Source organism: Schistocerca nitens, chromosome 6, assembly GCF_023898315.1.
Source record: "Schistocerca nitens isolate TAMUIC-IGC-003100 chromosome 6, iqSchNite1.1, whole genome shotgun sequence".
NCBI classification, from domain to species: domain Eukaryota; kingdom Metazoa; phylum Arthropoda; class Insecta; order Orthoptera; family Acrididae; genus Schistocerca; species Schistocerca nitens.
In genome coordinates, this window is record NC_064619.1 from 295,794,654 (window position 1) to 295,814,425 (window position 19,772).

General features: G+C 41.8%; 1 protein-coding gene across 3 annotated transcripts in view; it reads left to right on the forward strand.

Annotated features, from left to right (window-relative positions):
• The window catches only part of LOC126263658 (oxysterol-binding protein-related protein 9), a 518,089-nt gene that overhangs the window by 204,378 nt on the left and 293,939 nt on the right, over positions 1–19,772 (forward strand). For all 3 annotated transcript variants that reach the window (XM_049960765.1, XM_049960766.1, XM_049960767.1), the window contains exon 4: positions 1,466–1,552. In XM_049960765.1, the coding sequence (XP_049816722.1) occupies positions 1,466–1,552 (87 nt within the window). The remainder of the gene's footprint in view (positions 1–1,465; positions 1,553–19,772) is intronic.

Sequence of the window (19,772 nt, forward strand, 5' to 3'; positions counted from 1 at the left end):
ACGTGATTAGTCTGGCATAACTAATCCGTTTTTGTATGTAAAAATGTGGGAGAGGAAATGATTGTGGAGTTAGTAATTTAATTTTACTACAGGTGTGAAATTGATGCTACTTACAAAAAGTTATTTTATGAGAAAATATTGCAAATTCCACAGATGTACATTTAATAAAGGATGGTACAAACTGGAAACCTACAGAAAAATTTTACCAGAACTGTTCTTTCTGGTCAGATTCGTGACTCCTGATACATTAAATTTCCCAATAGCCCATCTATGAATGGGAATTGTTGATGAGAAAGATGGCAGGAGATCTTGCTTGAGTGTCTCAACATTCCTGGCCACCAGGGCCCTTCCTTGTTTGAGCCTTTCTCTTTGTAACCCTCTTTCTAGTGCTCAAAGAATTACGAAAAAAAAAATCTGAATGTTACTTCATATTTTTGAGCCTTATTCTTGTAGTTACCCCCTTTATTTCAGATACCCCGTGGAGAACTTACAAAAGTCAGTAAAATTAATGTGATGTTCTGATGATGATGGTGGAGGAGGAGGATGTGGAGGAGAGATGGCTTAAAATTTACTGGGTTATGTAAGATCACTCAACACCTTGCTTGAGAGATGTAATGCAAGAGCAACATAATGAGGAATTATGTCTATTTATTCAAAAGCAACAAAGTTTAAAAAATGAATGATTCAAGAAGTACTACAAATAGTGCGACACAGTTGTCACAAAAATATAAAGAAAGGCATAGATTTATTTTCGTCAATGAAAAATATTATTGTCAGAATAGCTACATTTTCAGTTGATGCAGTGGAACTTGAGTCAGTAGTTTGTATAGTGATGTATTTGTCTTCACCTTTGTGAACATATACCCTTCCATTAAGTTAAGTGTATCACATATGTACTTAATATATTTAACGTGCAATGTACACAATTTTCCATTTGTACCAGCCAGCAGATCAGCTCACACACAAACCTGTAACTTGTGACTTGAGGAGAACAACCTAAGTTACATTCCCATTTTCATGCTCCTTTTCAATTAAAAAACATTGCTTTCTACAGTATATTTTGGTTGCACCTGTTTTTGTAAAGGATGGGGATCAGACACCTAATATAACGTGTGCTTCATATGCACTTAGTTCACTTGTGTAAAAGTTAGTTGGTTATTGTATGTGAATTTAAGTGGGAAACATGGGTAGAAACCATGACAATTACTTTCACAATGAATCAACAGTTGCCAGCAGTTATTCAGTAAAAATCATTAATAATTAGTCAATTGGTCCACATTGGTTTGAAGTAATAGTAATGCAAGAAAGATAATAAGTTATTGAAAAATAGAAGTGCCTAAAACAAAATAAGTCAAGCTATTCTCCTGCTTGGTGAGAGATATAACTTTCACCCATGTGAAACAGAGTACTATTTTCCTTCCACTTGTAACTGCTGCATTTAATCATCTGACTTATTTTCTTTCAGGCCTTGGAACAGCGTACGCTACCTCAACATCCACCGGCTTCAGCTACAGCACTGGCTAGGTGTAATAGAGCTAGAGACCATGCAAATGTGAGTGCACAGCAGAAAGATATCAACAGAAATATTTGGAAGTAGTGCCTACTTTTTGCGATAGCAAAGTACGTGAATCCCCGTCTCTTTGGCAGTAGCACAAGACACACATGGTGGTTTGTTTATCAACATACACAGCCCAGTAATTTTCTGATGACTATTATATTTACACTAAAATGAATTCTTCATGCCTCCCACAACATTATACAAGTTTTCTTGGCATGATGGATTAGCGATATGCTTCCAAGTATACAGTCCAGTTGTTCTATATTATGAACAACATTTCAGTGACCAACCTAGTCGTGTTCTTCAGGTACTGTGATGTATGTTCTTATGTGTTCTCATTGCCACACTGGATTAGTTTTCGAAATACTGTGCATAAAATTGAAGTGATGATCCAGTTGAATGCCCAAAGTGCGTAATTAAGATTACACAACTTCCACGTTCTCAACATTGCTACATTATTTTGGGTGTAAAAAAAAAAATAGTGCTAACTTCTGTCTTCAGATTACTTGTTATATGTTAAATATATTTTTGCAGCATATTCCGTAACTGTAATGTTACGAATGAAGTATACATAGAGAAAGAAAGATATTTTGTTTAATACCAAAGCTGCTATTGATTTCATGGTTGACTAGTCTCGTGCTTTGCCCATTTTCACAAGCCGCTCTTTCTTCCTTTTTTTCTTCCTTCTTTTTTTTTCTTTTTCCTTTCTTGCTTTTATCCTTTCTTGCTTTTATCCTTTCTTGCTTTTATCCTTTCTTGCTTTTATCCTTTCTCTCTCTCTCTCTCTCTCTCTCTCTCTCTCTCTCTCTCTCTCCCTCCCTCCCTCCCTCTCTCTCCCCCCTCCCTCTTTTTTAGAAACCTTTTTTTAGTTTGTTTTCAAATTTTACATTGCTGTATGTCAGACATTTCATATCCACAGGTAAGTGACCAAAAATTTCAACTGCAGTGTTGTGCATTCCTTTCTGTGTTACAGAGAACCTTAATGTGGAGCAGTGAATATCATTTTTCCTTTTGGTGTCTTAATTATGTACATAATTGTTTTGTTTGAACTTCAGTGGATTATTTACAACAAACCTCACGAAAGAATAAATATACTGTGAGTAGTCAGAGCTCCCAACTTCATAAAGAGTCCACAATTGTAGTTACACTTTATTTTATTATGTTAGTGTAAGTGCATAATCTATATTTTTCTTAATTGTGGTACCATCATTATCAAGCATGATGTGACGATATAAATAGAACTGTCCACACCAGACATAAGCTACATACAAAATATGTATGTAGTTACCATATACCTTAGATATATATCTGAGATAGCTAGATGATACTGCCATGAGGAAATTAGTGACTTCCAACAACAGTTTAACCATATGAACACTAACATAACAACAGCATTAACTTCCTCAACCTAATTGTAATGAACGTGGACTTTCTACATACTTTCATTATCTTCTGCGTATCCACAACTACAGGTATCATCATTCATAGTAGTAAAAAGAAATTAAATACAAAACACAAAAGTGTTAAAGACGAAACCACACTGACAATGACTGAAAAAAAAAAAAGAAAGATAAATTTGCAGTACACCCATACAGGAGACATGTATCAGAATAAACAGTACACTAATGAAAGCAAACATCAAAATAGGGTTCTATACAAAAACCTCATTAGGAGCCAACTTCATTCATAAAATAGGTAAAACTCAATTATGCAACCACTCTAGTGTTTCCAAAACATAATGCAACAAATGTAATAAAGCTTACATTGGACGGACAGAGGCAGAACATTTAAAATGTAAATCATGCACATACATCAACTTAGTACAGTAAAGTGTAACTACAATTGTGATACCTGTTAATGCAGGTCTGAAATACACTAAAATGCAATGACATAAACAGAACTGTCCACACCTACTAAATATCTAAGTAGTTACCATATGAATCATATTGTCAATGATACCTTTTTTTTAATCCACTTCTGACGCGTCCACTCATAAATAATTTTGTTCTCTATAATAGGCAACTTGTGAAAATTGGCAAAACCCAAAACAAGTCAGCCAGGAAATAAATAACAGCTATGGTATTAAAAAAAGTCTTCTCTTCATGTATTTGAGAGCTGCAAGATGTGTCATACATAGAGATTTGCCTCGTATTGCCATCTAGTGCACACAGTTCCAAACGATTCGTCAACTCCATCTACACAAGTCACAGTCATTGTATTTTATTACATGAAACATGTGAATTTTCCATTATGTTTCTAATAGCAGTTAAAAGTCTTGATTCTAAATGTTCAGAAAATGAATAATTCACCATTGACTGGCTTGTTGTTACAGTAGAGCACCAATTAGCCAAAAGTTGATCAACCGAACAACCATTTAAACTGAACTTTCATTCGCTCATGCTTACCCTTTCCCCACCTCCCTCCGCACTATCCCTACAGTGTTCATCCCTCATCCACCATAACAGTAACGCAGAGGTTGCCTTCAATAGTAAAAATTTACTCTCTTTTATGAGCACTTCTGTAAACTTTGCCACGTAAAGTAAACCTGCAGTATAAAATGCATAAACATAACTGTGTTGTCCTTTCCATGAGAGATAAATAAAAGATTAATAAAAGATTGGAAGAAGATGGATCTGCAAACAAGCTATATAATGAGTACAAAGTTGTTAAGGTGACAGTTACAGATAAAAAAAAAGACAAGCATCACAATGAATATGATTAAGAAGACGTTCAAGTATGGATGAGCGTTGATGATGCAGATCCAGGGTGCAAAATCATGCAGGATAGCAAATTTGAAAATCCTGTCACTGATGCTGGCAGAATTTCAAATATTGGTTCAGAAAATGAAGCTGAAAATATACTGGCTGCTTCTGAAACATTTACATGTTCAGATACTGCCTTGTGGTGGTTTGAGGCTCAAGGTGAAAGCAACCAGTATCAAATTCCTGTCCTGAAAAAAGTGGGTGACTTAGCTGCTTGTAAGCAGGTAGACTTGCTAAGATAACCAAAATTAAGGATTGTTTAAGTGTTAATTCTGTGTACATGCGAAATGCATGTGTGTTACATGTTGTTTATTTACTAGACTGTACTACATACTTTCCTACTGTACTTAACTTTATAATAATAAGATATACATGTTATTATTGTTATACAGTGTGAACATTAATAAAACTAACAAACTGCAGGGACTGATTCCCGACTGGAAATGGAGGATAAAAGGTCCTATGAACAAATGTCTAGAAATGAATCATTGCCACCATTGATGGCATTAATGAATGAAAGTTCATCTGACCACATGATGTGTGTTCCTTGTGTGTTGCAGGCTATGGGATTGACACAGCATACTATAAGCAGCAGATGGTCTGATATTCATGCGAACAAGCCAAGATGGTGTTTGTGTATGTCCAAGCAGATGGAAATGGTTGAGAGGCAGCATGACTACACCAAAACAAGTACCCTCACAGACACCAACAACATAACACAACATTTCAAGCTCTTTTTGGGTGTTAATGTAATCATGGGTCCTTTCAGACAGATGAATGTGCAGAGAGGTGGTTAACTGTATGTACACCTGATTTGGAGGACTAGGTTCTACAGGATACTAAATGAACGCTATTACAAGTTCTAGGCAAATGGCCCACCAGTGTCGTGTAAGCCAGAGTACAATTACATGTGTCCTGCACGACAACTGCTAGTATACCTATCACCTGCACTCCCACAGAAACTACTGTGAACATCTTGCGATGCAGCTCTGTTGTGTTCTGGGAAGATTTGTTGTCATTGCATGCACACTGTCCCTTTCCGGACACACATTCATAGGTCCTTCTTTCCTCTATTTCGAGTCGGGAATCCATCCCTACAGTCTGTCGGTTTTATTAAGTTCACCCTGTATGTAGTGTTATTGGTATACAAATGTATACACTTCAATTATCCAAATAAACTGGTTTTCCTAAAACCCGTGTCCCTCAGTTTGGATAATCGCTGCTCTAATGTATTTTCATACTATCCAAAGTTTCATTTATTTTGTTAGGTGACAATAATACAAATTACCTGGCAATGGGAAAAACGTTTGGATCTAGCCCTCTGTTGTTCCATGACTCTTCGATTTTGTATGTTTATATAGCGTGATTCTGTCACACTTTACCAGTCCTATTTCTCAAAAATAGCTTTCCTAAAGGTCTTTGGGTAAAATAAGTTTTCAGGAAGCCATAAAGGATTTGTTGCACTTCATATAACACAAAGGCTGAGGGAGGCAAGGCCATTCCCAGATTTTTGACTGGGAAAATAATGCAAAATTTCTACCATTGAGTAGAGTGCTTACTGTGTGCGTCTTTACTGTCTCATAAGTTATTTGCCACACTTGGATACCATCCAACCCAGAAGAGGTGAGTGAGAATGGTTGATGGTGTTATTTGCATGTTCTTCCTCTTCTTTTTGCCATCCACTGTCTAACATGAGATGTTTTGCTAAAAATAAAGACAATATGAAATTTTGTAGTAATGTTTTCCTTTCATTTTTTTTACTTGTGGAGTAGTAGCTTATTCTAACAAAGGGGCATTTGAAATGCGTATAGTGCTCAGAAAAAAGTCAGCAGGGTTGGATATAGATGAGCAAAGAATGACATGTTTTTCAGCAGTATTTACTGTAAAACAATAGTAGCCAGATCGGATGAACCCAAAATTGTTATAATCATACCAGCAGCTATTTTTCAGGTGGCAGAAGTTGAGAGCATCATGGCATTTGAAATTGATTGTATAGAATAATGTTAAAAGTTGTGTGTACAGACTGTAAAGGTAAGAAATGAAGTGATTCCCCACATAACTGGCGAGGAGAGGAACATACTGAGAAGGGGACAGCGTGATAGGACATGTTTTATAATCGAGGAATAAGCTGTAGAGAGTAAAAGGCTGCAGAGCATAAAAATGGTAGGGGAAAACGGGTTGGAATATATCCAGCAAATAGTTGAGATTAAAGAGGTAAACATTATTCTTCCTGCACTAAACCTTGACTTAAATGTAGATTATATGATCAAAAATGTATGAACCTACTAGTGAATATTAATATGTGGTATGTCCACCCTTCACCTGCATGACGACTTCAGTGAAATCGACATTGTAACTCATCCCAAAGGTGTTTCATTGGGTTCACTTTGGCTCTGGCAGGCAAGTCCATTTCAGGAAATTTTTTGTCAACAGACTATTGCCTCACAGATGATGCTTCGTGATAGGGTGCATTGTCATACTGATACAATAACCATCATCTCTGAACGGTCATTCTACTATATGCAGTACATAGTGTTGTAAAATTTGTTTCTTATCCTACTGCATTTAGCATTTTCTTTAAGTGCAATAAGGGTCCACATCCTAACAATGAAAAATAGACCCGTACAATAACAAAGTCACCTCCGTACTTCACCGAGCGAGGTGGCGCAGTGGTTAGCACACTGGACTCGCATTCGGGAGGACGACGGTTCAATCCCGTCTCCGGCCATCCTGATTTAGGTTTTCCGTGATTTCCCTAAATCGCTTCAGGCAAATGCCGGGATGGTTCCTTTGAAAGGGCACGGCCGATTTCCTTCCCCATCCTTCCCTCACCCGAGCTTGCGCTCCGTCTCTAATGACCTCGTTGTCGACGGGACGTTAAACACTAATATCCTCCTCCTCCACCTCCGTACTTCACTTTGGCTCTACACAGTATGGCAGGTGATATTTTCCATGCATTAGTCAAACCCAAATCCTTTCATTGGGTAGCTACAGAGTACAGCATAATTCATCAGTCCAAACAACTAATTTCCAGTCATCCACTGAGCAATGGCTTCACTGTTCACACTGACTATATAAGTGTGTGGCTGATGAGGAGCTGCTTGACCATTTTACCCCAGTCTTTGTAACTCCCTATGCACAGTCATTGTCCCAATCATACCGCTAGTACCACTTTGGAACTCTCAAGTGATTCCTTCCACTGATAAGTGATTTTTTTACATTCACCCTCCACAATGCCCAGCAGTCCCTACTGTCAGTACATGGTCTTAAATTAGCTGTGGTTGTTCCTTCACATTTCCACTTCACAGTTACATCACCAAAAGCTAGCTTGGGTAGATTTAGAAGTGTTGGAAATGTCACTGATGGATTTGTCAGGTAACATCCAATGGCTAGTCCATGTCCAGAGTCAATGAGCTCTCCTGATTAAACCAGTTTGCTGTTAGTGCCTTTCCTCAGAGAACGCAGTACTCCTGCCTCCTTTTATTCTTGCAGGTCCACCTCTGATGGCATCTGTTGGTCAATTTCACATTACATAGAAATGTCTGAGCACTTTTGATCACATACTGTGTCTTCTCCATTTATAATTAGAAATCAGCAAGAGTATCTCAGAATGATTTTCACATTGCACATGCACACACATCACGTAAGTTTGCCCCCCCCCCCCCCCCCCCCCTCCAGCAGACACACCACAATAGTTTCCACTGAACATTAAAAATTGGCGTGACAGTGAACTGAAACAGAATAATGAACACGTGAATGGCTACAGTAACATAATGCCCCTCTATAATCATATTGACATAAGTATTTATTCAAAGCATGTTTTGTGTAAAAATACAAATAAAGAGAGAGAGAGAGAGAGAGAGAGAGAGAGAGAGAGAGAAATATAGAAAGTATGGAAAGCATGTGTACAACAGCAATTAAATTCTGTGCCTGTTTTTCTATTTAAGAGGTGTAATCCCATGTTTTTGTAACTGTAAAGTTTGTTTTCGTGTAGTCTGTAGCACAGTTGTCATTTATTTTGAACAGAGCTGCTCACCTCAGTAGGAGTCGGCCTCTATTGGTGACAAGTCAGAAGGGTAGCAAGTTGCATATTTATGTTTCTCTCTGTGCTTCCATAGTTCACTTGTTAAGTTAGTTACGTTACACTACTGGCCAATAAAATTGCTACACCAAGAAGAAATGCAGATGATAAACGGGTATTCATTGAACAAATATACTAGAACTAATATGTGATGACATTTTCACGGAATTTGGGTGCGTAGATCCTGAGAAATCAGTACCCAGAACAACCACCTCTGGCCGCAATAACGGCCTTGACATACCTGGGCATTGAGTGAAACAGAGCTTGGATGGCGTGTACAGGTACAGCTGCCCATGCAGCTTCAACCCGATACTACAGTTCATCAAGAGTAGTGACTGGCATATTGTGACGAGCCAGTTGCTCGGCCAAGATTGAACAGACGTTATCAATTGGTGAAATATCTGGAGAATGTGCTGGCCAGGGCAGTAGTCGAACATTTTCTGTTCCAGAAAGGCCCGTACAGGACCTGCAACATGCGGTCATGGATTATCCCTGCTGAAATGTAGGGTTTCACGGGGATCGAATGAAGGGTAGAGCCACGGGTCGTAACACATCTGAAATGTAACGTCCACTGTTCAAAGTGGTGTCAATGCGAACAAGAGGTGACCGAGACGTGTAACCAGTGGTACCCCATACCATCACACCGGGTGATAAGTCAGTATGGCCCTGACGAATACACGCTTCCAATGTGCATTCACCGCCATGTCGCCAAACACGGATGCTACCATCCTGATGCTGTAAACAGAAGCTGGATTCATCCGAAAAAATGACGTTTTGCCGTTCGTGCACCCTGGTTGGTTGTTGAGTACACCATCACTGGCGCTCCTGTCTGTGATGCAGCGTCAAGGGTAACCGCAGCCATGGCCTCCGAGCTGATAGTCCATGCTGCTGCAAACGACGTCGAACTGTTCATGCAGATGGTTGTTGTCTTGGGAATGTCCCCATCTGTTGACTCAGGCATCGAGACGTGGCTGCACGATCCGTTACAGCCATGCGGATATGATGCCTGTCATCTCGACTGCTAGTGATACGAGGCCGTTGGGATCCAGCACGGTGTTCGGTATTACCCTCCTGAACCCACCGATTCCATGTTCTGCTAACAGTCATTGGATCTCAACCAACGTGAGTAGCAATGTCGCGATACGATAAACCGCAATCGCGATAGGCTACAATCCGACCTTTATCAAAGACGGAAACGTGATGGTAAGCATTTCTCCTCCTTACACGAGGCATCACAACAACGTTTCACCAGGCAACGCCGGTCAACTGTTGTTTGTGTATGAGAAATCGCTTGGAAACTTTCCTCATGTCAGCACGTTGTAGGTACCGCCACCGGCGCCAACCTTGTGTGAATGTTCTGAAAAGCCAATCATTTGCATATCACAGTGTCTTCTTCCTGTCGGTTAAATTTCGCATCTGTAGCACGTCATCTTTGTGGGGTAGCAATTTCAATGGCCAGTAGTGTAGAATGGATAGGATACAAGCATGCTATGTCTGGACACATCAGGAGGTAGTCACAGTTCACAAACAGCTGAAGCCACTTTTGGCTAGGATCAGCTATCTCGGAGTGTTCAGGTGGCAAGAATCTGATGTGTTGCATGTAATGCCTCAGGTGTTGGTTGTTTGACCACAGGCTCTGCTTCTTTGGCACCTTTTAGTGGACCCCTGTGGACTATCCACCGTCAAAGCAGGGTGAGTGGTGGTTGGTAAAGTATTCACTTCATTTGGGCAGTGTGGCAGCTGGCAATCTGGCCTTGCCCATACACTCTGTGAGTGAACAGATGGGTACTCCTTCAGCAGGATCTGAGTAGGCACACATTTGGAGGGGTTTAAGAAAGTGAATACCAGGGGTCTCATCTGAGATATGGAGGAGGCCCCACATGTGGATATGAAGCACGCAGGGTGCCATAGTCTGCAAGCAGTGGCTCACATCAACCCCACCCCCCTCCTCCCTTTTCCTTCCTTTGTTTCCCCTCTTCTCTCATTCCTCTGCTTCGGTGTTTGGGGTTCCTGTTTTTCTTCTTCCTCCCTGTGCACTCCTGAAGGCTGGCCCACACATCTGACACATAGCACGTGACTGGGTAATGTGTTGGGTTCGCACATACCCCCTGATACAGGCCAGGCCCAGGGAGGGGTGATTGCCTGAGGTGCAACCTTCTCGAATTGCCAATTGGTCACTCTGTCAGGTGTTCGGGAGGTGTGACCTGAGGTGTGAACAATCACCTAAGGTGGGTGTGACCCCTTGTGAAGGGAGCCCCCAGTTGGAAGGAGCGTACCATCAGAAACGCTGACAATCCTGGGAGACTTTCTCGCAATGAGTCAATCACCTTCCCAATCAACGTCTACAAAATGTAAACGTAATGAGGCTAATGATTCAGAGACCCTTCCCGCTGCACCACGCTTCCTCATGGTCTCACATACTGAAGACGGTCAGTCCTTTGCCATGGTCAATCCGTTTATTATTCAGAAAGGTGCTGATGCAATTGCCAGTTCTGTTAAATCCTGCTCTCCTCAAGCACAACTACTTCTTGCTGCCTTGCTTCTCCACGGCTACCCTGTTCGTGTCGAGGCCCATGGAACTTTGAATTCTTCCCATGGTGTAATTTAAACCAGGCTACTTGATAGTCTAACTGAGGCTGAAATCCAGTCTTACCCCTCTGATCAGGGTGTCATTGCCATCCATGGTGTAATGTAAAAGGTAGATTCCTCCATAGTGCTCATCCGCAGGCTGTGAAATTATCACAGTCCGGCTCTACATTCAGAACCCGCTGCGCTACTACCAGTGTCATCGTTTCAACCACACTAGAACATCTTGTCAATACCCAGCCAAATATGTAACCTATGTTAGGGATGCACATGCAGACAATTGTCTGCCTCCTTCTCTCCAGGTGAAGGGAAAAGTGCGTTACCCAGTTGCTTGAGAGTTACTGGCTAGTCGCAAACCCTGTGTTCTCCCATCTAGAATCTATAGTTCCATTTTTGTTACCCCTTGCTCCATGAAGGACATGGTCACGCAGATATGTGACCTCAAATTCCGCTCTGAGGTTGTGAAATCGCCCATTGTCAAGGTAGCATCACCATCCCCCTGTCCAGCTGTGCAACAACCAGTCAAACTCTTGCCTCAAGGGGAGAAGCCACCAGCTACCCAACTGGTAGGCTGGAGGGGACTGGAGAAGTACTCCCATGTAGACATCCTCCATCCCTCCAGCCAAACCACACCTGAGTCTTCCTCTAACTGGAAAAGCTCAAACAAGTCCACCAAAGGCAAAAAATCTTGTCCTTCGCCAACTTGAAGATCCTCTTCAACAGTGTCGCCATATGGTACCTTAGCCCAGCCGGCCACCATATCGCCAGCACGCACCACCAACCATTTTTCAGCATTTGACTCCATGGACTGACTGCACAAGCAAGCTGATGCTTCTGTGGACCCCATAGAGCAGGATACTCCTGCTTCTGTGCCCTGTAGTAGCAACTCTACACTGGCTGTCACTAGGCAGGCACTGGTTTTCATCAGGACGTTTAAATTGCACAATTGGCTGCGGCGCATGATAGGAATTAGTATGTGAATGTTGACTGGTTTAGTGACGAAGCCCACTTTCATTTGGATGAGTTCATCAATCAGCAAAATTGGCCTATTTTGGGGACTGATAATCCACATTTCGTTATCGATAAGTCTCTTCGCTCTCAACAGGTGACTGTGAAGTGCAGTGTCCAGTCGTGGAATAATCTGTGTGATTACTGGCACGGTGACTAATGAACGCTTTGTGAAGGTTTTGGAAGATGATTTTGTCCCCATTATCCAAAGTGACCCTGATTCCAACAAGATGTGGCTCATGCAAGGTGGAGGTCAACCCCATTAAAGCAGGATAGTGTTTGGGTCCTGGAGAAGCACTTAGTGGACTGCATTCTGGCTGTGAATTACCCAGATGCCACTAGCATGGGCCTCGGTTGGCCACCATATTTTCCCGATCTGAACACACACAATTCCTTTTTGTGGGGCTATATTAAAGACAAGGTGTACAGCTGTAATGCCAAAACCATTGCTGTGCTGGAAACAGCCATTCAGGAGGTCATCGACAACATCAATGTTCCAACACTTCAGTGGGTCATGCAGAATTTCACTCCTCGTCTGCGTCATATTGCCACCAATGATGGCAGGCATACCTAAATCCAAATATCTGTCACGACATTTACATGTTGAATAAAGTGTGTGCATGCCGTAGTTTGCAACTAACTTACATTTTTTTTGTGTAGTTCACTACTCCTAGCTCACTCATTTGTTACATAGTTTAATTCTTAATTTCTTTGCATGTTTTTGGTACTTGCATTGTTTAATCCATAAATTTCGGGCGTATTATAGTATTTGAGAGTTGTAGCATCGCGTTTTAGTACCTGAATAGTGTAAAATCGCGTAGTCTCCTTCCGCCGCCGAGCAGTGTGTCAGCAGTGCGCAAGTAGCAGCATTACTGCATTTACTAGGCAATCTTGTATTTTAATAACCGTTGAAATTTTGTGCCGATTTGTTTGCGCTCTCTGTAGATTAGTTCAGACGTTCTTTGCACAACAGTTTTTAGCATGGATAGGGACTGCAACTGCTGTGTTCGGATGCAGGCTGAGTTGGCATCCCTTCGTGCCCAGCTTCAGGCAGTGTTGGCTTCGGTCACACAGCTTGAGGCTGTTGCCAATGGGCATCACTGTGGGGGTCCGGATGGGGGTTTGTCGGGGACGGCCAGTTCGTCCCACGCATCCCCCGATCGGACTACGACTGTGGTTGCCCGGGATGCTGCCTGCATTGAGGCTGATCCCTCACCTGTGGTAGAGTGGGAGATCGTCTCAAGGTGTGGCAGGGGGCGAAAGACATTCTGGAGGGCTGAACGGAAGGCCTCTCCAGTTTGTCTGACGAACCGGTTTCAGGCACTGTCTCAGGCTGATTACTGATCTTCAGCCTGACATGGCTGCTTGTCCTGTTCCAGAGGTTGCCCCTCAGTCTGCAAGATCCGGGCGGTCGCAGAGGGTGGGCTTACTGGTAGTTGGGAGCTCCAACGTCAGGCGCGTAATGGGGCCCCTTGGGGATATGGCAGCAAGAGAGGGGAAGAAAACCAATGTGCACTCCGTGTGCATACCGGGGGGAGTCATTCCAGATGTGGAAGGGGCCCTTCCGGATGCCATGAAGAGCACAGGGTGCACCCATCTGCAGGTGGTCGCTCATGTCGGCACCAATGATGTGTGTCGCTATGGATTGGAGGAAATCCTCTCTGGCTTCCGGCGGCTATCTGATTTGGTGAAGGCTGCCTGTCTCGCTAGTGGGATGAAAGCAGAGCTCACCATCTGCAGCATCATCGACAGGACTGACTGCGGACCTTTGGTACAGAGCCGAGTGGAGGGTCTGAATCAGAGGCTGAGACGGTTCTGCGACCATGTGGGCTGCAGATTCCTCGACTTGCGCCATAGGGTGGTGGGGTTTCGGGTTCCGCTGGATAGGTCAGGAGTCCACTACACACAACAAGCGGCTACACGGGTAGCAGGGGTTGTGTGGCGTGGGCTGGGCGGTTTTTTAGGTTAAATGGCCTTGGGCAAGTACAGAAAGGGCAACAGCCTCAACAGGTGCGGAGCAAAGTCAGGACATGCGGGGACCAAGCAGCAATCGGTATTGTAATTGTCAACTGTCGAAGCTGCATTGCTAAAGTACCGGAACTTCAAGCGCTGATAGAAAGCACCGAAGCTGAAATCATTATAGGTACAGAAAGCTGGCTGAAGCCAGAGATAAATTCTGCCGAAATTTTTACAAAGGTACAGACGGTGTTTAGAAAGGATAGATTGCATGCAACCGGTGGTGGAGTGTTCGTCGCTGTTAGTAGTAGTTTATCCTGTAGTGAATAAGAAGTGGATAGTTCCTGTGAATTATTATGGGTGGAGGTTACACTCGACAACCGAGCTAGGTTAATAATTGGCTCCTTTTACCGACCTCCCGACTCAGCAGCATTAGTGGCAGAACAACTGAGAGAAAATTTGGAATACATTTCACATAAATTTTCTCAGCATGTTATAGTCTTAGGTGGAGATTTCAATTTACCAGATATAGACTGGGACACTCAAGATGTTTAGGACGGGTGGTAGGGACAGAGCATCGAGTGACATTATACTGAGTGCACTATCCGAAAATTACCTCAAGCAATTAAACAGAGAACCGACTCGTGAAGATAACATCTTGGACCTACTGATAACAAACAGACCCGAACTTTTCGACTCTGTATGTGCAGAACAGGGAATCAGTGATCATTAGGCCGTTGCAGCATCCCTGAATATGGAAGTTAATAGGAATATAAAAAAAGGGAGGAAGGTTTATCTGTTTAGCAAGAGTAATAGAAGGCAGATTTCAGACTACCTAACAGATCAAAACGAAAATTTCTGTTCCGACACTGACAATGTTGAGTGTTTATGGAAAAAGTTCAAGGCAATCGTAAAATGCGTTTTAGACAAGTACGTGCCAAGTAAACCTGTGAGGGACGGGAAAAACCCACCGTGGTACAACAACAAAGTTAGGAAACTACTGCGAAAGCAAAGAGAGCTTCACTCCAAGTTTAAACGCAGCCAAAACCTCTCAGACAAACAGAAGCTAAACGATGTCAAAGTTAGCGTAAGGAGGGATATGCGTGAAGCGTTCAGAGAGTTCGAAAGTAAAATTCTATGTACCGACTTGACAGAAAATCCTAGGAAGTTCTGGTCTTACGTTAAATCAGTAAGTGGCTCGATACAGCATATCCAGACACTCCGGGATGATGATGGCATTGAAACAGAGGATGACACACGTAAAGCTGAAATACTAAACACCTTTTTCCAAAGCTGTTTCACAGAGGAAGACCGCACTGCAGTTCCTTCTCTAAATCCTTGCACAAACAAAAAAATGGCTGACATCGAAATAAGTGTCCAAGGAATAGAAAAGCAACTGGAATCACTCAACAGAGGAAAGTCCACTGGACCTGACGGGATACCAATTCGATTCTACACAGAGTACACAAAAGAACTTGCCCCCCCTTCTAACAGCCGTGTACCGCAATTCTCTAGAGGAACGGAAGGTTCCAAATGATTGGAAAAGAGCACAGGTAGTCCCAGTCTTCAAGAAGGGTCGTCGAGCAGATGCGTAAAATTATAGACCTATATCTCTGACGTCGATCCGTTGTAGAATTTTAGAACATGTTTTTTGCTCGAGTATCATGTCGTTTTTGGAAACCCAGAATCTACTATGTAGGAATCAACATGGATTCCGGAAACAGCGATCGTGTGAGACCCAACTCGCGTTATTTGTTCATGAGACCCAGAAAATATTAGATACAGGCTCCCAGGTAGATGCTATTTTTCTTGACTTCCGGAAGGCGTTCGATACAATTCCGCACTGTCGCCTGATAAACAAAGTAAGAGCCTACGGAATATCAGACCAGCTGTGTGGCTGGATTGAATAGTTTTTAGCAAACAGAACACAGCATGTTGTTATCAATGGAGAGACGTCTACAGACGTTAAAGTAACCTCTGGCGTGCCACAGGGGAGTGTTATGGGACCATTGCTTTTCACAATATATATAAATGACCTAGTAGATAGTGTCGGAAGTTCCATGCGGCTTTTTGCAGATGATGCTGTAGTATACAGAAAAGTTGCAGCATTAGAAAATTGTAGCGAAATGCAGGAAGATCTGCAGCGGATAGGCACTTGGTGCAGGGAGTGGCAACTGTCCCTTAACATAGACAAATGTAATGTATTGCGAATACATAGAAAGAAGGATCCTTTATTGTATGATTATATGATAGTGGAACAAACACTGGTAGCAGTTACTTCTGTAAAATATCTGGGAGTATGCGTGCGGAACGATTTGAAGTGGAATGATCATATAAAATTAATTGTTGGTAAGGCGGGTACCAGGTTGAGATTCATTTGGAGAGTCCTTAGAAAATGTAGTCCATCAACAAAGGAGGTGGCTTACAAAACACTCGTTCGACCTATACCTGAGTATTGCTCATCAGTGTGGGATCCGTACCAGATCGGGTTGACGGAGGAGATAGAGAAGATCCAAAGAAGAGCGGTGCGTTTCGTCACAGGGTTATTTGGTAACCGTGATAGCGTTATGGAGATGTTTAACAAACTCAAGTGGCAGACTCTGCAAGAGAGGCGCTCTGCTTCGCGGTGTAGCTTGCTCGCCAGGTTTCGAGAGGGTGCGTTTCTGGATGAGGTATCGAATATATTGCTTCCCCCTACTTATACCTCCCGAGGAGATCACGAATGTAAAATTAGAGAGATTAGAGCGCGCACGGAGGCTTTCAGACAGTCGTTCTTCCCGCGAACCATACGCGAGTGGAACAGGAAAGGGAGGTAATGACAGTGGCACGTAAAGTGCCCTCCGCCACACACCGTTGGGTGGCTTGCGGAGTATAAATGTAGATGTAGATGTAGAATTGTTACCCTGTCAGTAAAGTGATATGAGGAACAATTACTAATAAAAAATTTAGCAAATAGGCAAATTTTTTCACTACTGATTTGCAGATGAAATGCTGTCAATATGATAAAAAATGTACAATAACAATATGATCTGCAAAAATCCATTTCAACAAGTAGTGTAATGCCAAGTGAGCAATAGAACAAAATGGAAATGTTATAGTCTTTAGGTCCAAATTAAAATAAAAAAATCTAGGAACTTTGTATGATGATTTACAGAAGTAAATAAAGAGCAAAAAAGAGGACACACAGATGTTGAAACACGTCTGGATAAATAAAGGTATACATCGTATTTCACACAAGGTGGAGTTAAAAAAATAGACTATATATTTGTACTGTTGTTGTTTTTGCTGCTGCTGTAGTTGTTCTACATCATTACCAGAGACAAGTATGTCACGCATTAAACAAAAATTATTTCTTGGTGACTCTTGCCTTCTACACCAAATTTTGAAAAAAATCTAAATATGGACTATGTTACATTCCATTCCATTGCATTATAGTTTACAAAATTGTTTCAGAAATGAAGTATCAGTTCTAAAATAAACAGCATCATTGTAAGCAGTGTATAAAGGTTTCTGGCAAAATGATGATACTGTTTGTCTCAGTTTAATGATTTTCTCAAATGACTGAATTTAATTAACAATGTGGATCACTATGTAACTGGTAATGGTTTCAGGTACGTATGAAGTTCTAATATACAAAACAGATTAATAATATCATTGCAAGTCTATACAGAAGATCTATGTAGTTATAACCAATCAATAATTACAATAGTAAACCACATTATATGGAGACACATGCAATTGTGTTCTTGAATAGTAATAACTTGTGTTATGCCACAAAATTTCCATTATAGTAACAAAATTAAAAATTCACACAAAAGAAAATGCTTTCCTAACAATTGGAAAAAAATACACAGATTGAAGCAACTGTGTAATTATTACTAAAATTAGGACTCGAACATGGCAGTGCAAACATGTGACAGCACATAGACTCTTTCCATACAGATTTCACCACGCAGCATTGAAAAAAGATGATTACAATCATCCTTTTATAGTGATATTTGTACATAAACAGTTCATGAGGCTACACTGGTATTCCACACGAGTATTCAGTGCTTCTAAATACTGAACAACCACACAGCATAAAAGTGATAAGGTGGTTATTTTCTTAATTTTACCCCAAAAATGGCATTTGGCTGAATACTCAAAAGAACACGATTTATCGGCAGCACTGAGAAAACATGAGTGATCACATAAAATAAATTTTTCATTGGGAGTGCCGTAAAATTGTTCTTAAGAGGACACTCCTGATTTTTATGGTGGTATTGAAGGGCTGACGCAACAGTGCTCCACTGGGTGCTGATATTTAATGAAGATCCTGGTTCTGCATCGCAGCAAGCAATGATTTGTTATGGGCCTTTCCATAATGTAGTCTCCCACATTGCAAATTCGTGAATGTCAAGAGGTAACAAAGAAACCTAAATTCACTAGTTAATGTTCACATCTACTTGTGAGCAGGCGTGCACATGCATTTTGTATTCGTTTTGAAGGAGTTTATTAGAAATCTTGCTCCTAAGACTGTATAATACAGGACATCACTTTCAAACTTCCTACATCTCAGAGGCTCAGCAAAAAAAAAAAAAAAAAAAAAAAAAAAAAGTAGTGAAATTACAGAATATGCTAGAGCATCTCAAAGTATTTACATTCCCACATCAGATTTGCCAACCACGGTCACTAGAGTGCAGTATGGTTGCATGAAGTGAAAATGTCAACTCCCCAGCAGCACACGCAAGCTGTAGTGTGCTTTGCAGAAACAAAATCGCCAATAATTGTGCAAAGCAATTATCGTAGGTTGTATGGATGTGATTCACCTAATGTGATAAAAATTAAGGAATGGTATTGTAAGTATTGGGGAACTGCAAGTGTTCTGAATCATTCTGGCAGTGCATGTCCTACTGTTTTGGAAGAGACAATGGAGGATATCAGACAAGTGTTTCTCCCGAGCAACACTGCATCTTATAATACACCAGTGTCTTTACTGTACGATTACGAAGTGAAAATTCTGCAACATCAGGTGCTGAATGACAAACCATGCCGACAAAAATTTGTCACAGATGCGCTGCAATGCATTGATTTGAATGTCAGCTTCCTGGAAAGACGTCTTTTTCTCAGATGAGGCAACCTTTCAAGCATGAGAAATGGTTAATTGTCATAATGTTCGGGTTTGGGGCTTGCAGTGTCCATATGCTATCACTGAACATGGTCATTATAGCCCTAAACTGAATGTCTGCAATGGGCTGATGCACATCAGGATTGTTGGACTGTTGTTCTTTGCTCCCTCCTATGTATATCTCGCGAAGAGACCATGAGGATAAAATCAGAGAGATTAGAGCCCACACAGAAGCATACCGACAATCCTTCTTTCCACGAACAATACGAGACTGGAATAGAAGGGAGAACCGATAGAGGTACTCAGGGTACCCTCCGCCACACACCGTCAGGTGGCTTGCGGAGTATGGATGTAGATGTAGATGTAGAAACATAGTGAATGAGAGTGTATCTGGACATGTTGGAGCAGTTTGTATACTCTCTGATACAAGACTTGCAACCCAAAAGCATCTTTCAACAAGATGGAGCTCCACCAAAGTGATCAGTGGGTGGGGTGGGGTGGGGGTTGAGTCAGTGAGACAGATAGAGGGAGAGAAAGGCAGGAGGCAGGAGGCAGGAAGAGTGGTGGCTTGGAGGAAGACAGCCAGTTGGGTGGCAAGGAATAAGGGAAGGATGAGTGTCAGGTGGAAATGTGATGCACGGCTGTCGGAGCCGGTGAGGAGCAGCACACAGTGAAGGTGACACGGATAGGTAAATTGGGAGGGGGTGATGGAGA